The sequence below is a fragment of the Sceloporus undulatus genome, chromosome 7 (assembly GCF_019175285.1).
Source record: "Sceloporus undulatus isolate JIND9_A2432 ecotype Alabama chromosome 7, SceUnd_v1.1, whole genome shotgun sequence".
Taxonomy (NCBI): Eukaryota; Metazoa; Chordata; class Lepidosauria; order Squamata; family Phrynosomatidae; genus Sceloporus; species Sceloporus undulatus.
The window spans coordinates 13,269,493-13,290,515 of NC_056528.1; the positions used below are offsets into that span (position 1 = coordinate 13,269,493).

General features: G+C 43.0%; 1 protein-coding gene across 18 annotated transcripts in view; it reads left to right on the forward strand.

Annotated features, from left to right (window-relative positions):
• DNM1 (dynamin 1) overlaps positions 1-21,023 on the forward strand; it is an 81,894-nt gene that overhangs the window by 22,298 nt on the left and 38,573 nt on the right. For 10 of the 18 annotated variants that reach the window (XR_006104979.1, XR_006104976.1, XR_006104978.1 and 7 more), the window contains exons 8-15: positions 59-194; positions 825-892; positions 1,865-2,003; positions 11,577-11,663; positions 12,138-12,208; positions 12,507-12,558; positions 14,089-14,100; positions 17,472-17,585. Coding sequence is in view for 13 of the 18 variants with exons in the window: in XM_042478812.1 (XP_042334746.1) it covers positions 59-194; positions 825-892; positions 1,865-2,003; positions 11,577-11,663; positions 12,138-12,208; positions 12,507-12,558; positions 14,089-14,100; positions 17,472-17,585 (679 nt within the window). In the remaining 5 variants the exon portion in view is untranslated. Of the gene's footprint in view, positions 1-58; positions 195-824; positions 893-1,864; positions 2,004-6,916; positions 7,056-11,576; positions 11,664-12,137; positions 12,209-12,506; positions 12,559-14,088; positions 14,101-17,471; positions 17,586-21,023 lie in introns of all 18 variants that reach the window. The other 8 variants (XM_042478813.1, XM_042478823.1, XM_042478824.1 and 5 more) reach the window with 3 other exon arrangements.

The following is a 21,023-nucleotide window of genomic DNA, read 5'->3' on the forward strand; positions in this document are numbered from 1 at the left end:
ATACTGTTTTGACCATGCCTTCCTCTTCATAGTATTGGGGGCTTTCTTCCCCATGCAGGATGGTTCAACAGTTTGCAGTGGACTTTGAGAAACGCATTGAAGGTTCTGGGGATCAGATTGATACCTATGAACTGTCTGGAGGTGCTAGGATCAACCGCATTTTCCACGAGAGATTCCCCTTTGAGCTGGTGAAGGTAAAACCTAATCTTCCATTAGTCTCTACTTTTAGATTTCTGTCATCTCTTTCTCTCTGCTTAATGTGTATCATTATTGCCAGATGCCAGGCTATAGCTAAGAGACATTTGTTTTCTGAACAAGTATTAGGATGGAATTTCTTCTTCTATCTCCATTCCATTAAGAGGAACCATATAGAGTTTATCCCACAAAAATCCATAGACGTGTTCATTACAGGCTTAGTATCCTGTAATTCACGAATTATTTAAACTAGATACGGTCCTCCCAAAGTCAGTAGAGTAGATGGAGGCCCATACGGTAATTGGCAAATCTATGGTTCATATTAGGATGAGATAAAAGAAGGCCCTATATTGCAGGGGCTGAAAGAGAGTCACTTGTTCAAGTCCATGGCTGAATAGGGATTTGAACTCTGGTCACCCACTCCAGCCCTCAAACCACCACTCCAGGCCAGCTCAACATATTAATACATTCACTGATGTGCTAATTTTACATTATGAAATAATTAAATGAGTGGCAAAAAAAAGCTTATAAAGTAAACCCTGTAATCAAAGCTAACTTGGTGCTATATATAAAGCTTTGGTTACTATACTGGGCTTTGCAGCAATGATGTCCTTTTTCTTCTGGTGCAGATGGAATTTGATGAGAAGGAGCTCCGGCGAGAGATCAGCTACGCCATAAAGAACATCCATGGTATCAGGCACGTATCAATGCAATAGAGGCAGCACCTCTGCTCCATTTCTTTCACAGCCTCTCTAGAAAATCCAGTGCCTTGGTCCAGAAGACGTCAGAGGTATGGTAGGTCGGCAAATGGGCCGGAGGAATGTGCAGCCCTTGAGCTTTGGGAGAGTCCCATTGGTCTTTGCTATAGGGTTGCTTGCTGTTTCTCGGAGGTAACGCTTCCTTTCCATTTCCTATGGAAGGGAAGATCTTATTCGTAAGAGAAAGTAACATGGGTGGTAACATGCTACCTTCACCCCCCACCCCAGCTATTGTTTTATGTTGCTTTCCTGAATATCAACAAGAGCTCAGTTTCTCAATCTGTTGAAAGGCTGGGGATCATGCAGCCCTTTAGACTCGGGCGGACTGCAATTCCTCACCATGGGTTATGCTAGCTAGGACTGATGGGAGTTGCAATCCAGCACCTGTAGAGGTGCATGATTTTCAACCCTCATAGTAGCCACTTCTGGTCTAAATCACCATTAGCTTCCAAAGCTAAATGGTGGTAGTTGCAGCCAAGCACTCAAAAAGGGTGCCAGGTTGAGGAAATCAGACCTAACCTGTGTTTCCGTTAGATGCAGTGTCTTACATCGGCTGGATTCCACATCAGCAGTTTCCTTGTTAGAAATAATTGAGTAATTATTAATTGACCCTAAGTAGGTGGATGAAAGACTGTTGTCAGTCATGGGGTCAGCGATATGGCCAGCAATGTTCCTTTTGGGAAACTGCTTTTGTAGGGCTTGGAGAGCTCTTGTTGATAACTTCTTTTCATTTTTGTGTCTTCAAGTGCTACACAAGGGATAGCTAAGCTGGTTTTTGGTGATTAATAACAAACAATTGCCCTGGATATTTTAAAATATATATATATGTAATGCTGTATGCCCTTCTCCTTGCCCTGTCTCCCTCCCACCTTCTTCTTGTTCCTTTTGCCAACTTTGTCTCGGGTGTTTAGAACCGGCCTCTTCACGCCGGACATGGCCTTTGAGACCATTGTGAAAAAGCAGGTGAAGAAGATAAAAGAGCCTTGCCTGAAATGCGTGGACATGGTCATTATGGAGTTAATCAATACCGTTAGACAGTGCACCAAGAAGGTAACCTGGGAAGGGGCACATGGAGTGCCACCCACGCACGCTCATGCCCACCTGCCCTCGGCTGAAGCACAGCGTTTGTCATTTGGGCAGCAGCCCTTGCCTGGCAGTGATGTTTTGGTTGTTGTTTCTTCTAACCACCCTCCCTAACAGCATGACTAGACTTGAGTGAACCCAGCCTGGGCTTCCCTAGACAATTGGAAAGAGATGGGGAAAGCACAACTCTTGACCTTCCTCTAAAGCCATGCATTCCTCATAAAGCGCATGCATATGTATCTGTGGTCAGAAAACTCCACCTTCCCATGTCTTGTATCATGAGCAACAACTGCGTACAAGGGAATTATTTCTTAGTTTTTTGTGGGGTTTTCAGGCTATGTGGCCATGTTCTGGAAGAGTTTATTCCTGATGTTTCATTATTATTATTATTATTAACCTTTATTTATAAAGCGCTGTAAATTTACACAGCGCTGTACATACAATCTTTCATCAGCATCTATGGCTGGCATCTTCTCTGAAGATGCTGGCGAAACGTCAGGTTTTCAGGCTATGTGGCCATGTTCTGGAAGAGTTTAATCCTGACATTTGGCTTGCATCTGTGCTGGCATCTTCGGAGAATGATGGCTGGCATCTTCAGAGAACCTCCATGCTATCATTCTCTGAAGATGCCAGCCACAAATGCTGGCGAAACATCAGGAATAAACTCTCCTAGAACACGGCCTAATAACCTGAAAACCCCACCAAAAATATAGATTCTGGCCGTGAAAGCCTTTGACTTCACATTGAATCATTTCTTCTTTACACAGCAATACAGATACAGCAAGATGGCAGTTCCCTCTCTTCAGCAGGACCATATTAGATTTCTGTGTTAACTCCAGAGCTGTGTTTTCCTGGAGAGACTTGAGATCTTCAGCCACTCAGAATGGGAGACATATAGGAAACCATGTTCATAGGATGAAGGGCGGGTGGTGGAAATATGCAGGATTCTAAGGCCAAGCTCCTGCACAATGTAGTGTAATAGTTCCACAGATAGAAGTTCCACAGGTAGAAGTATGCTACGTCTCTCTTCTCAAGCCTCCTCCTGGACTCACTACTTAGTTGCTACATTTCCACAGTCCTGGAGTAGCTGGTGGAGAGCAAGATATAATGAGGAATTATCTGGCTATGTCCCCATAGCCAAGTACAGTCCAATGACATTATTGACAGATCCTCTGGAGTCTTCTGGAGTTCTCAGTGGTTGATATAATCATTTTATGTCTGACTATGGCTATGGGGATGCTTTGCCAATCCACTCTCTGCCAGCCACTGAATGGCCTTTTGGGGGAATGAGTCCAGGAGCGGCTTTGGTTGTTACGGATGGTAGATAAAACACCAACCTTTGCAGTGATTTCTTTTTTTTAAAAGCATACAAAGGTGTAAGATGAATTGACACCTGCATATGTCACTAGTAGGATGTCAGCCAATGAGTTTTAATGGATGCTTACTCACTTGTAGTACGTGAACATTGCATGAGTTAGCCTCCCCCAATGTGGTGCCCTCCGTATGAATTATGGGAACATAAATTTGAGGAGAGATATCTACTGCTCTCTGTCAGGGCCTGCTCCTTCAGGTAGGACCCCAGGTATTGGCATATATGTGTGTATATCTATACCTATATTTAAGGTGCTTGACTCTCTTAAGCATGGGCACTTGGAACCCTTGGCATGTTGGACGAGGTGCTGGCCATTCGGGAAGCAGGTAACCAGGCGGGGCGAAAGATTGGTCTGGAATCTGAGGTCAATCGAAAGATGCCACTTGAGGTTGCTTTGACAGGGCCTGGTGGTCTGAACGACTGGGTTTTGTCCTGGAGCCTGGGTTTGGGGTGGGGATGCCTACAAAAATTGTGATACTTTTTCGCAGGTTCCTCAAGATTCTAGGATGCTGGGAGGAGGACCTTCCTTTTTCTGTCCTGCTCTCCTTTTAGGGGGGATTGGTTGGCGGTGGGGGTTGTCTGTGGCTGTGGGGAGCACCCAGAAATTTGCCATTCCTGCCTGCTATCTGGCAGGCACATGCCCTTGGGCTGCCAAGTACGCACTGTCATCTGAACAACTGGATGGGAAGGGCCAGCGTTTCATGTCCCCTGTCTGCCCGCTCCCTCTGCTAGTTTCCCCATCGGTCAATCACCTTTCCTTTACTCTTTTGCAAAGTTCCTTTTTCTCTGTGTCTATTTATTTGTGTACTCCCTTACTTTAACCTTCACATTCTTTCGTCCCCTCTTTCTTTTCTTTTCTTTCGTCCCTCTACCCTCCCCAGAGTAGCAAGTCTGTACCTATAGTAAAAACCCTATCTGGAGCTGACATGAAGGATGGTCTCCTCCTTTCTCAGTGGAGGTAGAGTCCAAGGCTTGGTAGCAGACTATCAACTGGGGTGGGAGTCCTGGGCCCTTACAGACATTACTACAAGTTGCAGCATTTCCCACCATTGGTTAGGAGTTGCAATCCAGCAGTGTCTGGAAGGTGGCATGGTTACTATTCCTGGATTATTGGAAAGAGGTGTGTGTTTGTGTTATTCTGAAACAGGGGTGAGAATCATGTTGTCCTTCAGATGTTGTTGAACTCATGTTCTCAAGGCTCATTGCCTTGGCTTTGCTGGCAAGTGTTGGTGGGAACTGCAGTCCAACAACATCTGGAGGGCTGCATTTTCCCCACCTCTGTTCTAAAGTACAGGAGGAAAACAAGAATAGAAAAGATAGAAAGAAAACATAAATAGAGATTTTGGAGTGCAAAAATAATAGGCATTGCAGGTTTGAATGCAAGCTGACATCTGAAAAGGAAAGAGTTATGAGAGGTAAGAGGAGATGGAGACCAAATACCCAGAGCAGAGGGATGAAAGTTGAATATCATAAGCATACACTACTAGGCAGATGCTCTCAATGTAGGAAACTTGTGATACAAGGGCTTTATAAATTCACCAAGCTCAGGTTCATACCCAGATTGTAGGCACTGTGTTGTAGGCTAGCTCTGTGCTGTATTGTTCTGTGACTAGAACCTGCTTGATCTTATGTTTTCTTGGGGCTTCTTGGTGAGTTAGTTCCCCCAGCCTCATTGTTCATTGAAATAGCAGAATTTGTGAGTGTGGTTGGTTGCAGGTGCATTGGTTGCAGGTACCTTTGTGAATACTGCGGCTTGTGAAAGATAAACGCTCTGTGAATATGTTTGTGTCAACCCTAACCAACAGAATCCTTATTAGATACCATGTTCCAAGCTGATCTCTTGGCTTTCAGACTGTGTGTGTATGTGCGTATGAGGGAGCGAAATGGATATGGGCAGGTATGTGCAAAAGCCTTAAGTGAAGTGTTTCATTTTCGAAATGCGTCAATGCTACCCAAGGATGGACCAAGACATTTTGCTGCCTGGCACACTTCACTCATTCAAGTCCAGGTACATCTCCAAAAATCTGTGAAGTTATTTTGGCTCATGAGAGCATAAAATCTCACAAGCAGCCCTCACCCTTCCTGGCATAAAAATACAAAAATGACCACATAAAGGTATTTGGACTTTGCTCTTCTTTCGTAACACCCCAAATCTCCTGCCTGCTGTGGCTGCCTTACTCTGCCCAGTCGATGCTGTGTCTCTCAAATGTGAAGAAGGGAATTCATTGTTCCTCTGGAAGCAGATCATTTCCTTAACTACAGTTCAGTTTGACAGGCAGACCCTGTTAAGCGCTCAAAACGGTGTGGGAACATGTCTAAAAAGGCATCAAATCAGCCCTAACATTTCAGGTGGTGATTCAGTGTTATTGTTTTTGAAAGACTACTGGGCCATTTGAAGCTTGGGCAATATAGAGAAACCATCACCATTTGATTCTCTATTAGTACAACTGTAAAAGAAGGGAGAAGCTGGGCATGGGAAAAACAGCAATAAAGGAGGTTGTAAGATATGTCTGTATACACTTTGTGTGTGCATTATGCCTAAGGAAACATGATAGCAAAGAGACTAGCAAGATCTTGGATGCAGGGTACTATAGTTCCCTCATCTTTCTGTATCTGATTCTAGAGGGAGAAACCAAACAATCAGGTGATATACACAGTGACTTAATGCTGAATCTATGCCTGGTGAAGAATATAACTTTATTTAAAATATTTACAGTATATGCTGTCCTCTGTGTAAAGATCTCAGGGGGCAGCATAGAATAAGATGACCACGATCAGTTTAAAACAACATACACATACGGATCTGTGTAAAAGCAGGTAGGCTTTTGTAAACAATGTTTGCAAAAGAAGAGTCTAGCATAGTGTATGCACATGTTCTGTAATGAGATAAAGTGGGAGATGAGCACATGACCCTTTCTAAGAACTATTGTTAGACCTCTGTAGGTTTTCTCCCTGGTCTTTGTGTTGCCAACACTTTTTCATTGTTGCATTTCCAAAGATTCCTGAGATGCAGGTGTGCTGTGACCATCTAACTCTTTTTAGAAGCCCATCTAGGAAGCAAGTAACTCGAAGGGAGATGAACCAGAGATTGCAAGAGCTTAATCAGGGAGCTGAAAGGATAGATCTTTTCAAGGGAGAGCCTTGGGGTGGCTGAGGACGTCATTTTGTGTGTGTCCATCATTTTGTTGATCCCACCCTGCCTTGCAGTTTTGCATTCTATCTTTTCTTCATCCTGCAAAATCCACCTGATGCTTGGCAGCACATAGGGTCCTTTAGCGATGCTCTCCTGGGTTAGATTTGCCTGTGGGCCGCACCAAAAGTCTCACTACTCATTTTTGCCTTGTGTTTTTCTCTTCTCTCTGTTCCCTTTCACGCTCTTCTTTTCTTTCTTTCTCTCTCTCTCTCTCTCTGTCCCTACTCTGCCTGCTCTTCCTCTCCTCCTGCTCCACGTTCCACGCTTCTTTCTTCCCTGTCGCTTCTCTCCCTCCCTGCTCCTTTTGCCGTGCAGAACGGGTCTCTTCACCCCTGACCTCGCTTTTGAAGCCATTGTGAAAAAGCAGGTGCAGAAACTGAAGGAGCCCTGTCTGAAGTGTGTGGACATGGTAGTGAGTGAGCTCACATCCACCATCAGAAAGTGTAGCAACAAGGTAAAGAAACACCCCGACACCCCGACAGAGAGAGAACTCGCATAACAAATGCCGCCTTGCGTGCACACACAACGCACAAACACGCACGCAGACCTGCCCCCATTTCCTTACACGCAGAAAAGTCAAAGTTGGGATTGGCGGGAGGATAGGTACGCAGAGAGACCTTGTAGCACCTTTGAGGGTCGCCGAAATAAAGAAGTTGGCAGCATGAGCTTTCCTAGACTTCAGTCTACTTCCTCAGATGCATCTAGAAAGAGGATAGTTAGGGACAAGGGTTAGGATTCTGGTCATGATTTATCAGCAAGGATAGAGTGATTCAGGGAGTCCACATGCAACAGGGTTTGGACTAGGTAAGAGATATTAGTTGAGAAGCCATTGGTGGGTCCCATCTTGTTGTTTTGTATCCATCCTCTGTGTTTAGAGAAGAGATTGTGCCACCTTTATCTGTGTAGTGTTACTTTAACCGTCTGTGATCTGGTCAGCGGTGTGTCGAGTTCAATCCCATTATCAGATATTTGAGATTTAAGATACAGTGATAAATTTCGAAGCCCTGAATTCTTGTCCTGTGGTTTCCTCGCTTTGTCTCTTCTGTCGCTGAGTAAGGCAAATGAGTATTATATTATAGTTTTTTGTGGGTATTTTGGGCTATCTGGCCATGTTCTAGAAGAGTTTATTCCTGATGTTTAGCCAGCATCTGTGGCTGGCATCTTCAGAAAATGATGCTGGTGAAACGTCAGGAATAAACTCTTCTAGAACATGGGCACATAACCCCCCAAAAACCCCACTAAAAAACCCTATGGATGCCAGCCATGAAAGCATTCGACTTCATGTTAATATATTATTATAACCACTGCTTCTCCTTTCTTTCCTTACATTTTCTTGATAAGGAAGCCTGACATTCCTTTACCCTCACTTTCTTGTTTTGGAATAAAGAATGACAGCACGCTTGGCCAAGGTCTTTTGGAGGCTGCGTGTCCAAAGCAAAACCCTGCAATGCAGAAGACCTGGTCCTAGGCTGGGATTAGGATTGGGAAGGGAAATCCGTTCAGAGAACTTGAAGTGGTGTTTCAGTAGATGGCAGCCTTCCCTCTGAATCAGGAATGAATGCAACACACAGCTCCTTGCTCCATGAGCCTGCACTACCTTTTAGACTGACATAAATGTGGGCCTTTCTGCTCAATTAATTCCTCTGGAATGTAAGGAAAAGTGCTAAACTGGGCATTTCAAGACCCCTATATTATGTACACTTCTCTGTGTATGGCTTCTTAAAAGTCTTGCATCCTAACAGTGATTTTTCTCTCCCAAATTAATTCAGTTTCAGCAACTTCACAGGCAAAGCAAGCCCTGGGTTGTACATAAAACCACATCCTAGTCCACCCATAAAAAGAGCATTACTAATCACTGCTCGACTACGCAGAGAATGAGTCCGTCTAGGTTTTTGGCATTGCTTTTTGGTGACTGTGTGGGTGTGGATGGATGCGTGTACATATGCAGCTGAGATGAGAAACTGGACCGGTGCCGAAGAGAGCATTACAATCTGCACACAGGGTTATGAAAAGAGGCAAGGCATACAGTGTTAAAAACGCAGACCCCATTGCAATTCTCATTTTGCCCCCATTTAAGTGTCGGGACTTTTCACAGCCTAGAGGCACACTTGCTGCTTTTTCCTTTACCTCTTGTTTGCTTATCACTTTAAATATATACAACATTGCAAGCCATAGTTGAGCTATAGTTTTTTGTGGGTTTTTTGGGCTATATGGCTGTGTTCTGGAAGAACACAGCCACAAAGCCCAAAAACCCCACAAAAATATAGATGCCAGCTGTGAAAGCCTTTGACTTCACATGTTTGGGCTATTTAATTCAGTATTGTCAAAACAGATTGGAAGAGCTGTTTTATAGGGTTTCAAGGAGGCATCTTTGTTAGCCCCATCTGGGAATGTCAGGGGTTGAACCCAGGACCTTTAGAATCACTGAGGTAGATCCTTTTCCTCTTGCTTATTTTTGGGTATGTGTCAGGCTACTGTTAGGGACATAAGAGTTCTGCCCTAATCCAAGGAGAAGGTAACCAACTCACTATCGGAAACCAGGCATTACTAATCCCATGCCAATATTGATTTCAGCACATTGGATCAGCATTTAGCCTGGCAAATAATATAAGCACGATTAAACAAGGTGGAACTTCTGTCTCCATAACCTGTCCACATGAAATATGCATGCGTGTTCTTTCAGTATCCCTATGCATGTAGCTCTGAGGAGACAGAATAAGGATATTGCCCTACAGATAACCATTCTGCAACCCATGATTTATTCTTTCTGTTCCCAAATTTCTAGCATTGCAATAACTTAAAACATCAGTTGCACATTTAGAAAACAACAGTTTAAGCATCTAAAGGAATAGGCTAGGTAAAATTACCAAGGATTTGCACCATACACCAAATATATATGAGTTCTGGGTGTGATCAGTTTTCAGTGTCTGACTCTCTCTCTTTGCAGCGTTTAATGTTTCGAGGGGCAGGATTCTTAATAGGGCAATGCCTCACTTGCATAACAGCAACGGCCATTTTTAAGCATTCTTGCATATGGAGCGTTGTAAGGGAACAGCGTGATTTAGGACTGGTGGAAGTGCGGAGGAAAAATATGGAGGTTGTGATAGGCGAGAAGAAAGGAAGGGAGGCTGGTTGGAGGAGTTTGTCGGCTCTGGCCTGTTGCGGAGTGTAGTGCAAAGCCAATTCTGAAATTAGGGACTTCAGTCGCAGTTGACACATTGCGGAAGAAAGAACATGTGGTTTTAAAAGGAACGAAAAAATATGGCCAGGAGAGGGGAATGTGGTTATATAGCAAATGCCCCAATGCCTTCTGAATTTGCTATAACCCATTTCCAAACCAAGCTCCCTTTTCTCGAGGTTCTCCTGCTCTCCCATTCAGAACCATGGCATTTCTGGGTGCTGCTGGCGCTACCGGCTTCCTTGCCAGCCTCCCCCTTCCCTTTGCATCCTGGCGCATGAGTCCCTTCGGTGGATGTGATGTTCGTGATTCCCTTCGGTGGATGTGGTGTTCGTGATTTGCTATTTCCCCAGCTCCACTTTCCCTTGCGCATGTCCCAAGTATGATATAACCCGGTCCCCGCATGAGTTCTGGCAAATACGACTTGATGGTTTCCTTTTCTTCTTTTTGCTTCCCCCTCCCCTGGTTTGGCGTGTGTAACATTTTGTCGTGGTTTTAATTGATCGGGATCTTGAATAAATTTGAGAACATTTCGCAACTTGGAGCGCTTTCTTTTGTGTCGCTCAGGCAGTTTATTATTTCGTATTCTCTCGGCGAGAAAAGCTGGGAAAGATTTTCCAATTTCCGGTGCTGTTTCTCTCCCGTCCGCCCCCCGATTCCTTTGACAGGATTCCTTCTGTCTTCAGCAGCAATGGCATGCTGGGTTTTTACTCTCTTTGAACTTTAGAGCCTGATATAACAGCTAAAAATCTTAGAGACGTACTCAGAGACTGCAGTCCAGCCAATGCAGAGTGTAGAAAACGTATATTTCCTTTTAGCACGCCTTCTGTCTCATTAACTCTATATATACTCATAGTGAAAGGCAAGAGTGTAATCTGTCCTGGAAATATAGATCCTCCTCTATAGCCTTTAGTATGAACACTAACAGTTATGCTTGCAAGAATTTTGTACGTTCTTTGGCATCGTTTTTCCTTTGCATCGTCCTTTAGATTCCTTGTTACCTGCCCCTAAGTTTTACAATTGACCTATCCATGGGTCATATCAAAATCCATAATTTTGGCCCCAAAACCTGCCCTTGACTTATACATGAGGTCGACTTACAGTGAAGTATAAACGATAGCATCCCGTTAGTGTCATTTGTGGAACGACCAGATTCACAATGGAAGGCTGCTGTTATTGTCATGCGCCTTCGAGGCAACTTTGATTTATGGTGACTCGTTTCTTGGCAAGGTTTGTTATTCAGAGGAGGTTTGCCATTGCCCTTCTCTGAGATGGTGAGAGTATGACTTGCCCATGTTCACTTGGTGAGTTTCCATCACTTAATAGGGGTTCAAACTATGTTTCCCAGACTTTATTATATGAGGAAGAGATTAGAGGTTGTTTGGATTTAGCTTTGTGATAAGTAGACCTTTCATCAGGTCCTTCATCCACTTGTGCAACCACTGTCTCAAATATTACACAGATCTGGGTGAATCTGGATTGATAGGCAAGATTTTTGGGGTATTTATGGGAGAATTTTGTTTCCCGAAGCCTTCCTGGGATGGTCAACTGAGACCTAAGAAGCAAGCTGAAGATGCTTGGTTCATTAAGAGAGAAACGTACCCCTTGGCTGGAAGTTGGACAATCTCTCTGTTGCTTTCCTTCTCTTGTTTCGTTCTGCCATTGTGTCCGCACCCACCCCAGCCTCCGTGCGAGGCGTGTGGGGTGGCGGTGGCACCTTCCCCTTGCCCTCCTTTCACCCATGTGCCCCATTTCCCCCATATGCACATGTCTTTTCCCCCTTCTCTCCCGCTGCAGCTCAGCCAGTATCCTCACCTGCGGGAGGAAATGGAGAGAATTGTGACAACTCACATCCGCGAGCGTGAGGGCAGGACCAAGGACCAGGTATGCGCAAAGAAGTTTCACTTGGGTACCTCTGTGCGTATATTCCCAGCTGTGGGGAACCTTGGGCTTTCCAGATTGTTTCACTTACAACTTCCATAATCTCTTATCCATGGCTGGGATTGATGGGACCTTTAGGCCAGAATGCATAAAGGGGCAAAACTGATCTGTCTTAGGTCTCTTCCACACAATTATAGCACATTGAGGTCACTTTAAATGCCGTGATTGCATCTTCCAGGATTCTGGGATTTGCAGTGTGCATTCTGGGACTCATCTGACATAGATCTAGCAATACAGTTAACTCATTCATTGCACTCTTAAACAATATGAGACTACGAAGCCCATTCTTCCCACCCAATATGGAATTAACGGAGCGAACGTCCAACAGATCTGTGGGCCACCAGTAGCAACTTGGGATGTCCCCATAGATCCCTCAAAATGCCGAAAGTTGTAGTAGCTGTATCTTCTCTCCCACAGGTCATGCTCCTGATAGATATCGAACTGGCCTACATGAACACAAACCATGAAGATTTTATTGGGTTTGCCAAGTAAGTATCAGAAGGGGAATTTAAGTTTAAATGGCAGGCATTAAGCTGTAATGGGAAATAACCAAAGGAGCACCATGTTTAAAACTGTGCATATTGTGCAGAATTCCTTCACCTTTCAAATTTTTAATGCCATTACCAGAAAGTGCCAGTTAGACATTGGTTGGGGTCAAACTGGGCATTTTGAACAGGGAGGGATTCAGTCCAAATGGGCACATGAAAAATCTGCATTCGCATTGACAGTCCCAGAGAAAGTCAAGAACAAAGAAGTACTAAATGTCTTGCTTTGTTTTTCTTGTAGCGCTCAGCAGAGGAGCAGCCAAATGAGCAAGAAGAAGACCGCGGGGAATCAGGTAGGCATTGCCCACTGAACCAGGGAGCTGCGTTTGAAAGGTATGCGGTGGGCATCCTCTTTGCTTTGCAGGCTGTGGATAGAGGAGAAGTTGCCAACACAACAGTGAAGATGCAGGAAAAGTGAATGCCGCTTCACTGGTATAAAGTATTCAGTGCCATAGAAGGAGGGCATTCCATCAATTAATCCTTATTAATGCATTAATGGTCAGTTAATTAATTATTAAAATTAATGAGCCCAGGCTGCAATCATCTGGCCTGGGAATGTTTCTTGAATGAACCATTGGCTGAGGGCCTTACAGGTGAATTCAGTCCAGGCCCTTTATAAATTAATTTAAAAAACAACACTTTTCTCAGAACACTATAGGATTATATCTGATTCTGCATGATATAAGGAGTGAGTAGTAATACTAGTAGTAGTTTGTAATAGAATAGAAGTTGTATTAGGAAAAGCCATAGTACAGTAGTAGTTGTAGAAGAAAACATTTTTGTTAGTCCTAAAATTGCTAGACACTGTATAGGTTTTAATAACTGCATAGGCTCACAATGTAAAGCAGAGCTGGGGAAAACGTGGCACTCCAGATGTTGTTAAAACCATAATTCCCAGCAGTTCTAGCCAACATAATAAGTACTAAAAGATGTTAAGAACTGAGATCCAGTTAATTCTGAAGTCTCATGTGCTTACCTTAAGAACGAATATCGCATTGTTAGCATCAGCTGCGTGTCCTTCTCCGCTTCAAATGCTAAAAAAGTCTCATTGATAGATGGCATTTCCAGGCAATGCACTCCCCACAGCCCCAGTTCAGTCACAGAACAAGAAAGAACCATTAGTGCATACTTGTACCATATTTTAAAGCTTTTGTAATAGCAATCTGCCTGCTTGTCGTTCTAGTTTTGCAGGCAGGGAAGCGGGTTTTATAACTGAAGCCAATCTCTCCAAATTAATGCTTTGCTCTAAAGCCGTGGCAGTTGTATTGGAACAAAACCACTAAAAATGTGTACTGTGAATACATAGTGGAATAAAACCATTAGAAATGTATAGTGTAGAGATAGATCTAGGCCCAGTCTACCAGTCTGGAGATATGACTTCACTGGCCGACTTTTCATCCTGGCAATTGGATCTCTAGGAAGGACATGATGGAAACTGCCCAGCGAAGATGGTCCAGGATAGGGATGGCACCTATCAGTTCAATATGTTCATGGTTCACTTTTGGGTTTGCCTGTAACCCCCTCCCCTGTGCTTATTTCTTCCCCCCTTTCTTTTTTATCCTTTCACCAGATTTTGTTTTGTGATGTGGTCTTTGCGATGTTTTTTGCAACTCAGGTGCTAATTGAGCAAACAGTTCTGGTTATAAATGTTTGGTTTCGTTGTTACCTATTTATATCTATATTTTCCTTTTTCTCGTTTTGTTTTTGTTTTGTTGGAGCCTACTTCTTTCTTCCTGCGCCCGCTTTTTTGAGTAATCCTCTCTCCTTTCTTTGCTCCTGTCTCCTCTGCTGCTGCTGTTGTTGCTATGGTCCTCTTTTTGCAGGATGAGATCCTGGTGAGTAAAACCAAAGGCCACTCGACATGGGCGGGTTCTAACAAATACTAATTTTGAGGTGCATCTGGGGGGGGGAAACTGGGATCCTTCTAACTGCTGCAAACAGTTTTTTTTTGGGGGGGGGGAAGCAGGAGTTTTAAAAATCCAGTTGCAATAAATCCAGGCGAATGAATCCAAGGAATGAAGGGAGATCCTCAGCCAGCTGCAGAGAACCAAAAGTGGGTAAAGATTTACTAAGGAGTTCAGGTATCACTGATGGGTTTTTGTTTGTAGGGAGATCTGTCCATGAGCTGTACAATATTCCCCCCTTTCCACATCACTTGGAAATGGGTGCAAAGTGGCCAGCTTGACACTCATGTCCGCAAGGCCATCCCCACAAGGAACCCATCATGAAACACATTACCAGGTATTCAACTCAACAAAACCCGCTCCTTTTTACTTTCGGAAAACCCCGAAAGTAAAAAGGGGCAGGTTTTGTCTACTTTCTGTTTGAGTTAATGCCACACTAACCCCGTCGTGTGTGAAAAACTACCCACTTTGGCGAATTTTTCCAGTTTTTAAATCCCGTTTCGGCATGGGATTTAAAACTGACAAATTCCTCGGTTTGGAACGATTCTAATGAGCACAAAGCTCCCTTGTCAAAAATACACTCCAGTTGAGTAAAAATGCACAACAAGGCAAGAAATAACTTTTGTTTAACACAAGAAAGGACAACTAGTTTGGGTATGCAGAAGACATTGGGGTCCAAATCTAATACTACTCTTGATATTAACCTTAAATAGAACCAGGACAAACTCATGGACATTAATCCACATAGCTAAGGGGGGAAAGGGCCAGTTATTAAAATGATCAAGATGAGAAGTGATGTTGTGAAGTAATTCAGAATCGGTCCATATGTGCTGGAATTGCACCCAGATCCACTCTTTGGGATGACGGTGGTGGAAATAATGATGCAACTAAGTGATGAACTGCAAAATCCCTTGTAATCGCCCCAAAGATCTTGCTGACTTAACATACATACTGCCATTTAAAAGCAGACTCTAAGAGGGAGTCTCCCTTTTGCTGCTTCAAAAATGTTGATAGCTCCCAAATGGCATCAATTGGTAGTTTCTCCCACGGAGGAACGGGAAGATTGAATTTGGAAAATCACTCCGATCCCAAACGCAATGGACTTTGTGCAGTTAAGAGAAAGGAAGAAAGAAAGTGAAAACTCGTTGTGTTAATTTGGTCACCTTTTATTCACCTTCAAGTGGTCTTTTAAAACAAGTGGTTTTGGATAACTTCATGTTCACCGTTTTTTGTGGCCGTCTTTTCATTGAAGTGCGCTTTTACGTTGCTTTCTCATTTCATATGTTCATAGTTTGTTTGTTGCTGAACATATTGAAAAGAATAATTGCGATGCTTGAATTAGGAGTAATGCTCAATGGACAGAATAAAAACAGAGGACTGGGAGGCTGAAAGTCAGCCGTCCTTGCAAGGAAAGGAAAAGAAAGGGGGAAAAGAAGTAGACAAGAACAGCGGATGTATTTTAGAATAAAAGGGCACAAAGTCACCATTAATCTCTCAGGCTTCCTTTAAAAAGATGCCTTCAGCCTTACTAACCCAAATAATGCTACTACAAAATACTCTAGAAACCTGTTTATGTTTCGAAGTGAAAGATTTCGGTGGAGATTTCGTACTTTCTCGATTCTGCTCCGCAGATGTTTGCAGGACTCTTATAAGTCAGAACCGCCGTGGCAAATTGGTGGCCCATATTTTATTTTATTCATTTATTATTAGATTAGATTACGATGAGAATAGACTAGATTAGAACAGAACCAAAAAGAAGTTGGTCCTTTGCTGTCTCCAGGCAGTCCTGCCGAATGTTCACCAGGGTCACGGCAAAAAGACTGTGGCATCTTAACTAACTTTCCTTTTTAAATGTAGTTTATTACAGGTTGATCTTTTCCCCTTTCTTTAGTGACTAAACCGTACACATGGCCCATATTCTGCGCACTTATTTGCTGTCTCACAACCGTACGCATCTTAAACACGGGAGATGAATTCCAGATGCACCTTTGTTTCCAGCCATTCATTGTCCTTTAAAACAAAAATAACCTCTTTGTTTGTTGTCTGTCGGTATTTCTCTCTCTTTTTCCCCTGTGTGTTTGATTCAGCCTTTGCTACACAGCGGTGTCTAAACAAGGTGGAGTGTACTCTGCATTTTTCAACAAAGTCAAAGATATATGGGCTGTGGATAGACCCAAAGCCACCGTTAACCAAGTAACATGGCTCTGGTTTTCTGAAATTTCGCTTAGCAATTGCCAACTTATATTTCCAAATGCATCTGAGCAAGTAGACTTTAGTCTTTGAAAGCTCAAGCTGCTAATATATTTCTTTCAGTTAGTCTCAAAGGTGCCACAAGATCTCTCTACGGAGTTTATCACACTGGGACTGATTTTGGCATTAAAGAGAGATTAAAGCACATTGAAAGCATCCTGCAAATGAAGTGCGAATGATTATCACATGCAGTTGTGCAAATAAAGTGATATCAGGAACGCATTGTCACTGAAATCCCAAAAGTAAAAAGATGTATGTCAGTGCTCTTTTCAACCGCTTCAGTGGCGGGTTTTGTGTGACGTTGTTTGAAATCATTTCACGTAATTACACAATTTTCCCAGGATAGTCACAGGATAAACTCCCGAACTCCTTGGTGTGATAAACTCCTCAAACTGATTCTACAGGCTGACATGGCTGTATATTTGAATTCATCTATTTTAATGTTCATTTTGGTGGTCATAAGAATGAAACACTTTAACAAAGTGGATGCTGGAAGGCTTAGAGAGCTGACCCATGTCCACTATCACAGTTTATGCTTTGTCTTGCAGTTTTGCCAGATTGCAGGATATATACTCACCCTTGTTTATCCACACTGCTGAGTGTTTTGGCGACATGCGATTCCATAATGTTCTTAATCTCGCAACCCAGGAAAACTTCCCATTTGTAACCGTGCTAAATAATGTTGTTTTTTTTCCTTTCGGCTTTAGGCCTTCTCACAGGTGGCAACAGAACTAAAGGTTTTAGAGGCTCTTCATTGCAGTCTGTAGTCCTTTCCCCAAGACTAGTTTTTCGCCATTTGATCTTGGCACAATATAGATGAGCCAAGGTAGACTGGCTCTTGCATGGTCTTTAGTGTTAACTGTCTACTAGCTTTTCTCTTGGATTTCAAGAGGGTCTCAGCAGGCTGGCTTAGGTTCATCCTCCATGGAGGATGCTCAAGCAGATGTTGGACCAATACAGCTGTTTGATGTGCTATGTTTGTGTGTGGTACCACTTTCTATTCATCCGTATGCCAATCTGGGTAACTGTGATAATTTATTTTTTGAATGTAGGTGATCCGCAAAGGTTGGCTCACCATCAACAATATCGGCATCATGAAAGGCGGCTCCAAAGAGTACTGGTTTGTTCTAACGGCAGAGAATCTCTCCTGGTACAAGGACGATGAGGTAAGGACTCTGGATGGACGTTGTGTATTGAATTTCACCGCTTCGCCATTCACTGGCAGGTCAACCAACAATATCTAGCAACAATTTCATCTGTGCTGAAAGCACTGCAAAGCCAATGGTTCTTATTTCCCCCTTCAAGATTAATGCAACCCAAAATACTTTGCATTACGTAAAGTATAGACTTTGCTAGGCGTTGAAGATTTGCAAATACTGTATATATTAATGTTTAAGTCTAGGAATTTTAGTAAAAAAGTTCACCCAAATAGCCTGAATCGACTTATCCAAGGGTCAATATAAGTACTTTACTTTTATTAATAAAGGGACCAGCCACTGGTGAAAGGGAAGAGTATAATATGTCCTGGGAAAACTGACCCCATTCGACTCTCCCATCCATCTAGACTTTCGGGGTGAGCATAAACAGTTATTCCTGCTGGGATTTCGTACGTTCTTCGGCATTATATTCCTTTGCTTCATCCTTTAGGTCCCTTGTTGCATCCCCTTAGGTTTTACCCTCAACTTATCCACAGGTTGTATCAAAATCCATAATTTTGATACCAAAAACTTGTCTTCGATTTATACATGAGGTCGACTTATAGTTGGGTATATATGGTATTTTTGCTCCTTTAACTTCATGTGTATTGTCTTAATATTAATACTGGTTGACCTTTGTTTTGGGAGGTATCCAAAAAGTATGGGGAGAGGGTGTTTTTGTCGATCTGGGGGCTGCCTCTGTTACTTTGGGAGAAGCTCAGAGGGATATCTTTATGTGGAAAAGCAGTGAGCAAGTTTCAATAAATGCCGGCGATGCAGAAGCAAACATCTCTAACCACAGGGGTTGATGCGCCCATGCTCACAAAGCGTTCTGGATGTTTAGAGAGGAGCCCAGGATTGTTCTTCAATGAGGCAGGGTGGCTCCTTTTTCCATGGTAAATTCCCTAATAAATCAGATTGGTATTTGTAGAAGATAAATCAGGCTGCAACAAGGATTTCCGCTCCCCGGCCTACATTTCGGATGATGGATTTCTTTGACTAGAATGGCTTTATTTTGTGGAAGCAGAGCTTGGAATAACAGCTTTTGAAATAGGTTCCTTGCTTGCTTGCCTGCGTCTGCCTCATCTGTTTGTCTCATTTTGAGAACCAGAAAGAATAGCATCGTCAGATCATTTAAAGACATAGCCATGTTAAGCATATTATATAGGAACTGTGTAGTATCTTTGAGGCTAACCAAGAAAAAATAATGTTGTTTATGAAGGAGCCCACAAGAGAAGATTATTTTCTCTCCGCTCCAAAGGTGCTCCAGGATTCCTTTATGTCTTATTCTCAAATCATGAAAGGTGCTGAAGACGGCTGAAAGGATGGCGATGACTGTAGGAAGCAATGTTGAGAGCATAGGAAACAGAGACATTGGGTAGCGTTGACAGTTTTAGGATGTGGAAAAGTATGTCAGAAAGCAGCAGGAGCATCTGCTCACTTTGCCCATAAGGACAGAACATGAAGCTGAGGGTTGAAACTGGAGGGAGTTTTATCCTTGGAAGTTTAAACGGGGTTTATCCTGTGGAAAATCGCACCATCGCTGTTAAATATCAATTAAGATTTTCACACACCGCGGTCATTATAAAATAAATAAATGTAAATGTTATCCCAGGAATAACCAGGGAATAAAGAGCAACAAATCATTAATAGGATTTCCCCAGGAATGGTTTGTTGCTGGTTATTACCTGGTTATTCCCGGATAATGGTGCTTTAATTGCTTTTGATCACAATGTGTGTGAACAGCTTTATAGCAATTGCCCGATTTTCGCTGGATATTCCCGGGATAATGGCACTTTATTCACGACGTCATGTGATAATCTTAATCGCGAATGTGTGGTTTTCGCAGGATAAACCCCATTTCCACTTCCAATTGTCCCCATGTGATAAACCCCCAGGAAAGCAAAAGCTTGCCTTGGATCTGAGCATATGTGAATAAACAGATGCATTTATTGTGCAGGAAGCCAACAGCAACGAAAGGCTTTTTGGTTTGGCATTGGAAGTATCTGGTTAGTCCAGATGATGAGTCAAAGCATGCGCCCAAGGGCATTATAACCTTTGGAAGACAGTATCACCAGTCCCAGTTTAACAGCCAAAGACCGTTCTTAGTTCACATCTAATAGAGGAGGGAGCGACCTGAACGCACTTTATATCTGAGACTGAATGGCTTTTTGGCTACTCTCAAGCATGTTATCTGTCCTTATTAGCATCCCTTCCTTCTGGGAATCCCAGTGACAACATCATGAATCAAAAATTTGGCTCTCTCCATATACTTGACCTGAGGAGTCACATTCATCCTTCGGGAAGGAAAATCAGGGAAGGATACTTATTATTTGTTGAGTTTTGCCTGAACGAAAAGAAAAGGTTCTTGGCAGCTTACAGTAAGAATTTTAAACGTTTTTGCATAGCAAGACATTTTTGTCTTCAAGTTGACTTCAAGACTATTTCAGGGTAAAACCTTTAAAACACGGTTCTCATAGGTTTAACTTATGAACGCAGCTAGTTTCCAATGGAAATAGCAACACGAGGAAAGGAATAAGAGGACAATGCTAAAATAGTGTATTTCATCCAAGGCTGAAGAAGGGAACCATATAGAAAATCCAGCTGCATGCAATCCTCACGCCTGACGACGGGCATTTCCCCGCTTCTCTCCGCCCCATTTATTTGGATAGACTTCATGTATGAAATGACCTCTAACTAGTTTTCATTCTTGTCTGATGAAAAAAAAAAAAACATTGAGAGGGTGTGTCCTCTCTTTTGGTAACTTGAGCCCGAAGTTTCCAGATGTTTCTTATTTCAAACCGCATGGTTTCGTAAGAAAAGGCTGCCCCATTTTTTGGAACGCCAAAGTGCCATTCATGACTCTGGATCATGGCCTTTATAAGATCTCTGGCTGAATGGCTGCTGAGGCAGGACCCTCTCCATCCCTTCTTGCTTTTGGGCTGCTCTCAGGCATAGTAACCTGTCCTTATTAGCATCCCTTCCTTTTGGGAATCCCAGTGACCACATAATAAACCAAGAACGTGAATCTGTCAATATAGTCCACTTATCCCAAAGCTGCTTAGGGCAGCAACCCTCTCAAAAAGTAAAAATAAATTGTCCGGCATCACGATTCCAGAGCTTTATAAAGCTATCTAACTTTGACAGTGCAGCAGTAGTTGGAAAAGTTACTCTTTTGTAAGTTTCTGGGAGATCCTGGAAGCCAGGCTCTTTCTTTTTCGTTTCAAATCACTTTTCCAGCCTCGGCACAAATCACTCTCGGAGGGAGATGTGCAGACAGGCGAGTATGAAAGACTAAAAAACCCCATAAGAATTCAAGTTGGCGGCTGCATCTGGATTCCAGAGGTGGCCAAGGAAAAACCCCAAACCCTCCTCTTTTTCTTTTTGCTGCAGTTGCTCAGAGGTGAT